Consider the following 7,167-nt stretch of genomic DNA (forward strand, 5'->3'; position numbering starts at 1 on the left):
TACTTACCTGATCTTGGGTAGTTCACACTAGAACCTCTCTCTTTGGTAGACTTCCTCTTCTTTTAAACCCAGCATATACTATAAGATTCAACACTTTAAAAAATTCATCTCATCTTATTACTAGAATTCTACCTCTGATGCTTAGGATTGAAATTCTACCAAAATACAACCAAATCCTTTAAACCTCCTTGAAATTGGTGAAGAGAATGAGAATTGGGGATGAAAGTGGCATGGGAGGGATAGGAATGGTAGGGTTTCAATTCTTGAACCTTACTAATCTCAATTAATACTTAAATTTCCCATTTTGCTCTTGTACTTTCTATGAACTTACCTCTCTACCCTTTAGTCAATTACAAAAATACCCTTATTCTTCCTTGCTTCTCCATGAAAATTCCTACTGCTTTCACTCTCCCATATTTTAACTAAGTAGGTGGAATTACACATTTTCCTTAATGAAAGTTTTGCTAGGAACGTTTTCTCACAACCCTGTTCAAACAGCATTCTTTGCCAGGCCTACAAAATATTTCCCTTCGCACTTGCGAACGCTTACCGAGCATTACTTCCACGTAGCACAACTGACTCAATTCTAAGAACTTGATTGGGCCCGTGTGTACACTGCACTGGCGTGCGCATAATATCAGATCTCTGTGTTCGTGGAAGTCTGCTGCAATTTCATAAGTTCCTACATCATGATCACTTGCACAAGGAAGCCATACAACTAAGTGTGCATTATAGCATAACTAAGTCTAGTCGTACCTCAATGTGGGTGTGTTACAGGAGACCCCCATCATGCGAGATGTAGACAGCTTGCGAGGGCTTGAGACCTTTAGATTTTGCCTAAGTGTGTTTGTGTGACATTAAAACACCTCCTTAACCTTCTAGGTAGAAATTGAATTTGACACTTCCTAACATGGTGATGTTCTATTGAATATTGGTGTCGAATTATCTATCTGGAAACCAAGAGCGTGCCGTAGGTGTAGTATACTTTAGGCACACTGCCATTAAGCGCACTTGTCACTCTCGGCCCCCAAAGACATCGCCAATAACGGTGTATGAAGCGTGCCATCTATCAAGCATCACTTCAAACATACGATATATAATCATTGGGAATCGTCTATCTCATCATATGTGAGGCATTAGGATTTTTTGGAGTGTTCAGGACTGGCATTAGCCCGAGTCACTTTGATTAGTCCAAGTGTAGTATTGTCCAACATTGAGGCCCGGGTCGGTCATACGTTGGCGGCTACCCTAGTAGGTTTTGTATCTTAACGGGAGATAGAGATGCAATTCTAGCAAAGTAGCTTCCGAGTAGATCAATGAGGTTCAGTAGGTATGGGGGCGTGATTACAGTGAACTAATTCTAGGTAAGCGAAGATCAGTACATATCGTGTGAGGTGATAATAAGAATGTAGTAGAAGACTTACTGGTGCCAAGTGTAGTCGGGCGGGTCTGAGACTCAATGGCGAGTCTCAAACTGATCTCAGAAGGTTGTTTGTTATGAAGCGGATACCTGGATGCAGACTCTTCCTAACATGGTTGATTCTAATGGGGCCTACATGGGAGTGACTACAGTGTTGACGTAGCATGAATGAGTCGCACCAGGGGGGGATTGTCCAGTGTGATATAGGATGGTGAATAGAGCTGTGATGTGGTCTATGGAGATGACGGCCGCTACATGTTGCAAGTTTATCCACGAGAGAGAAGATACGCTGATGGGCCATGCACCCTAAAAGACCTTGATGGGAGATCACATGTGGGACCCTGCTTCGCATGACACTGGAGGTGCTATTTCACTGGCCTATGTGATGATTTCGCCACTTTGATTCTTGTGGCTGGTGATTACATGATACTGTTAACGTATATGCAATGCCGTGAACACTCACTTAAAAAGCCAAATGCAGTAACTTAGCCATGCGAGCCGCGAGTAGAAGTCTTCTATTCGCCCTAAACGCATGTTGCCGATGATGAGACTTGCTCCGCACGCACATGTACTACGGGGTATCTGATGCTAAGATTCTGAGCACTACTGTAGCTGACGGTCCCATACCCTCATATCTCTTCCCCTCGGGCCCTCCCCTCTTATCCACTGTGTTGCCCAGATCCGGGTCTCAGTATGAACATGTCTTCCAGTTCAAGTCCTTCCCATGCCTGAAAGAGTATAGCATTAATATTTATACCAGCGCACCTTTCGCATTACTTGATATTGTTGGCAGGCCCTGACGGCTCCCTAGTGATTTCGCCTTATCTCATTCAGAACGGCCTGCCCTGAATTGTTGAGTCATCCTGGGACCAGAAACTTATCCTCCATTCCGTCTTGTTAATTGCGCTAGATTATACTCCCTGCCCATGTCCGCATGCAGCGCTAGCCTACATGCATTCCATTGTTGTTACCACGAATGTTGTGGCAAGAAAGTTTTTATCTAGTTTTCTGCGTCTAGCTGAAAGACTGCGAGCACACGGAAGTTAGGCGTTTTTATTGAGTGATAACTTATTGTATGTGTTTTCAATTTACAGTTGCATTCATCTAGGTCAATAATTAAATACATACTGCCCGACTTAGCGACCTAGGCCCGGTCTCCACGACTTGATCACGCGTTGCAAGCAACAACCCTGTAATGGTATATTAGACATGTATTGACGCTTATTATTATTAAAACTAAATGCAATATAGTCTCACCTTGAGATATTGACATTTAGATATAATAATCATTTACGTTATGATGCACCGTACATGTATTTAGAATGTGTCATCTCACTAATTTTGAAATTGCATGTTACATATGAATACAGTGCCACAACATCAGCAAATTGAATTGCACTGTGAAATTACCCCAAATCCCTTGCCAGTCTTAAAATGTGATCGAATACTACCCCTTTTGACGTATCATTAATTCCTTACACAGAGGTTCCCTATTGTGCCTCGGCCCGTGAGGCTTGTACTATATCGAGTGGATGGATCACTAGTATGCAGCTATGTCTATCGCAGATTGACGACCCCACATCTATATTGCAGTCGCTGCGCACTTCTAGAGAGATCAGAGCCATTGAAGTGGTGGCGCGACACTTGGGGGGGACTACTCACTAAACTCTATGCTAGAGTACGCCTCATCACTTCCCTGAGTGGCACACCCCGGTCGACTGACGTGAACACCTTCTTCAAGTGATTGAATATAGTCCTTATTTGTTCAGCCCGTTATCTTCAATGTTTGGTTATTTTAGCACTTGCCCATCCGCCACTTATCCTTTCATTTCACTTATCCATCAATCATGGCTGAGGCACAGAAGTAGTGTAACATCAGATTCCTTGATTAGGTTATGGACCAATGATCGGAATAATAAATTGAGTGAGCACAATTCAATCCCTTGTGGCCACAGATTTAGGTGTCATTTTCATTTACTAAATTGCAAAGTGGATAACTTCTCCCATACTCGGAAGTGATGAATCATTTGTCAATCCACCATAGTCTTGATACCACCTCGATGTCGTTAATCACTACCGTTTATAGTCCTGAATAGAACTACGTTGGGTAGTGTCAAACTACACAATCGTGCACAAGGGTTCATGATCTCAATTCTAGGATCACATGCTACCATCTGTTAGAGGATTTATTCATGACACAGGGTTTACCACCATATGGAATCCTCTGCACAAGGGCTTCTGATCTCAAGTCTAGGATCACATGCCACCATCGTTAGAGGATTATTCATAGACACTAGGGTTTACCACCATATGGAATCCTCTGTGGGGTCTCTAGTGAACGTAAGCACCCATGTATTGCACCAGGTTGTAACAAACAACTTAAAAGTGAGATCAGTCACTGTCTCTTGACAGGTTTCAACACTATGATAATCTTACCGTATTATTTGTGTCTTGGTAAATAATACTGGCTACGGACTTTCTAGAATGGCACCATATGTGTCATAGGGTTCCACTATCAAGATTTGAAAACTTGATCTCTGTCACGTTTTACATCTAAGGCATATATCATACATATAACTAATTTACACGATATAGTAGAAAAGTATTTTATTGATAAATAACATTATACAAAGAGTACATATTACAATAACTTATTGACTTAGGGCACTACTAATAGTAATTCCCCTTGAAACAAAAGAGGTTAGACATCTAATCTCATCTTAAAAATTGTATTTTTTGTGTATTTGGAAATAGAGTTCAGAAAAAATTTTGAGGTGAAAAGTCCTTGACATTTGGGGATAGATGGTGTTCATAACTATGTGTTATGCCCTAATGGGGAATTTGTGTTGCTTGGACCCTGACTTGGTGAGATTGAAATCATTCAAACTAGACTCAAGCCATCCATGGTAAGGTTTTTATTTTGGATAGGGAGAGATCGTCTATGGTGACCAAGGGGATTGTTTGGTTGTTAAGAGAACATTAAATGTTGAGACTGTGGGCGAAGATGACTCATGGTTTCGCAACAATATCTTTCACACAAGGTGCACAACGTATGGCAAAGTGTGTAACATCATCATCGATGAGGGAAGTTGAGAGAATGTGATCTCATCAACTATGGTTGACAAGTTGAGTTTGCAGAGCAAAAAACACCCAAGGACCTACAAGCTTTCATGGTTCCAACTACTTGGGAACTAAAAATGGCTGGTTCAGGTTCTGGTTCCAAATTGAAGGAATCAAACAATTCCGATTCCTTAAATTTTGGGTGGGAACTCGGACCTGCCTAGCCCTTATAGCAACACCACAACCATCTCCATTCAGGACAATGCAACCCCGAACACTTTTGCACCACCACCACCATAACTGAAATCACGATCCACCCCAACCTCAATTGACCAAAAACCAACAACCTTGTCCTCTATTTCAAAGATCATAATTAGTTTATCAAATTAATTTCAACTATCGACCAAATAATTATACATATCCAAAGAGAAAAACTAAAAAAGCTTCTCTTTGTCAAATTTGAGCAAAAAAATATTAAAACAAAATAAAATTGGGAAGAGTAGAACAAAAGTTGTAAGTTATAAGAAGTGGGGGGCAATAGAGTGGGAACGGGTATGGTTGGTTGGTTGGGCTTTGCTGCTAGCAACAAAAGGGTGTAGGGAGCAACAGTGGGTGGGGTTGAGTTGTCTAGAGCCTTGAATAAAAGTGAAGTTATGAATAGAGAGAATCAATCGATCTAACGTAGGGAGTGTATGATAGCTTATAGGTGGTAGGCAAAGGAATTAGGGAAGAAGATAAGGATGAGTGGTATAATAGGTTATAGGTTACATTAAACTGATAAGGAAATTGATCTCTCTTGTTAACTCTTGTTTCGTTGCTACCATCCTCTTCTACCTTCGGGGTTGGTTTCTATGCATCCTATGGAGGTTATGGTTTGTGGGGATAGCTACAGTTTGAGTGATTCTTCTCTCCATCATTCTTGCAAAGACCCAAATGTTAATGGTGTTATTATGGGAAATAAGAAGAAGATAGTTGTAGTGGAAAAGAAGATAGAGAATGTTGCGCCTATGTCTAATAGTGAGTTCAATCCAAAGCTAGGGAGTTGCTATAATGGAAAGAGGAGACTTTATGAAAATGTGGCTGCAAAGGTTGATGAGATTGCTAATGAATATCCAACACTCCCTAATAAAGAGATGAAAGGTTCAAAGTTTAGTGACAATGAGCAAGTTGTCCCCTACAATAATCCCCAAAGCAAGGAGCATTGAAAAAAACTCTTTACTTCTACAAGAGCTAGTGCCCCTATGGAATACTACGCTCCTATTTTTCTGGATGATGGAAAAAGAGTTCAAGTATCACCACTTGCTAAAGTTGGCGATTTAGGTGTGGAGAAATGGGGGAACTATTTGGTTGGATTTTTCCTTGGCAAAAGGATGTCGTTTATGGTGGTAAGGAAGTTTGTTGATTCTAATTTGAGAAGGTTTGGTAAGGTCTATGTGATATCTAATGGGGTAAGAGGTTACATTTTGAAATTTGAGAATGACACGTTGAAAGATGCAGCCTTGGAGGAAAGCCCTTGGCAAATTGCGAGGTAGCCTTTTTTCTTGAAGAAGTGGTGTAAAAATTTAAAAATGGCTGGCGAAGAAATTTGTCAAGTGCTGGTGTGGATTAAACTTTATGTTGTTCCTCTTGAATATTGGACTCCTACGGGGTTAAGTTATGTGGCTAGTGCTATAGGGAGACCTCTATACATGGATAGTATCACGCTTGTAGGGAATAGACTTGATTTTGCTAAAGTGTGTGTTGAATTAAACACATCCTCAACCTTCCCAGAGAAAATTGAATTTGCACTTCCTAATGGTGAATCTATTGATTTTGGTGTGGAATATACATGGAAACCAAGAGCATGCGTTAGGTGTAGAACTTTAGGCCATGCTATTAAGGATTGCATCTCGCCCCCTAAAGAGAATAAGGTGCAGACTTCGCCCTCTAAGCCAAAACAAACCAAAATATGGAATGTGGTCAATAGGAGGAAGGATGTGGTGTTGGGCAATGAGTCACTTGATGTCATGGTGGGTAATAAATTAGGGAAGGGGTTATCTTTGGAAGGTCTTAGTAGAGTTGGTAATGGGAAGAATGAAACTAGCTTACCCGAGGCTAATATTATCGAGGATGGGGTTAATTTGAATAATTCTTTTGCTAAGGAAAGTCGGTTTGCTATCTTGAGTGAACAATATGTAGAGAAGGACTTTGGGGAAAGTGTGTCGGATGGGTCTAAAATCAATGGGGAAACGTCTAAGAAAAGGATGGTATGAGAGACTCTTCCTAACATGGTTGATCCTAATGGGGCTTCGAATTGGGGGGGTGCTAATGGTGATGGGGGTGAGTGTGATAAGGGGAATGAGTGTGGGGTGAATGCTCCTAATGTTGAGGGTAACCATGAAGAATTAACCCCACCTAAAGGACCCTTGATGGGAAACAATGAGGGATGCAAAATGGGGTCTATTTCATTGGTTATTGTGAGATTCGACAATTTGATTTGGGTGGATGAAAATGATGGTTTTAAGGAGGGAAATGGAGGACTTTCTAAAAGCCAAAGGAGCAAATTAGCCAAGAAGGCAAGAGAAGCTTCTAACACCAAACCGTCCCATGATTAAGCTTGCTTCGTGGAATATAAGGGGTTTTAATCGTAAGTAACTGATTAACCGTACGCAGCGGAAAAACAAAATTAAATCGGTAAATCAATTATC

At 41.0% G+C, this 7,167-nt stretch overlaps 1 protein-coding gene across 1 annotated transcript; it reads left to right on the top strand.

Annotated features, from left to right (window-relative positions):
- Nucleotides 1-6,048: 6,048 nt before the first annotated feature.
- LOC116129253 lies at nt 6,049-6,732 on the top strand. The gene has a single exon (XM_031415002.1). The coding sequence runs from the start codon at nt 6,049-6,051 to the stop codon at nt 6,730-6,732; it is 684 nt and encodes a 227-aa protein (XP_031270862.1).
- The last annotated feature ends 435 nt before the right edge of the window (nt 6,733-7,167 follow it).

This window comes from Pistacia vera, unplaced genomic scaffold, assembly GCF_008641045.1.
Source record: "Pistacia vera cultivar Batoury unplaced genomic scaffold, PisVer_v2 Contig21, whole genome shotgun sequence".
Lineage (NCBI taxonomy): Eukaryota > Viridiplantae > Streptophyta > Magnoliopsida > Sapindales > Anacardiaceae > Pistacia > Pistacia vera.

Coding starts and splice junctions, on each gene's coding strand:
- LOC116129253 (XM_031415002.1), top strand. CDS start 6,049: ATGGCTGGCGAAGAAATTTGTCAAGTGCTGGTGTGGATTAAACTTTAT.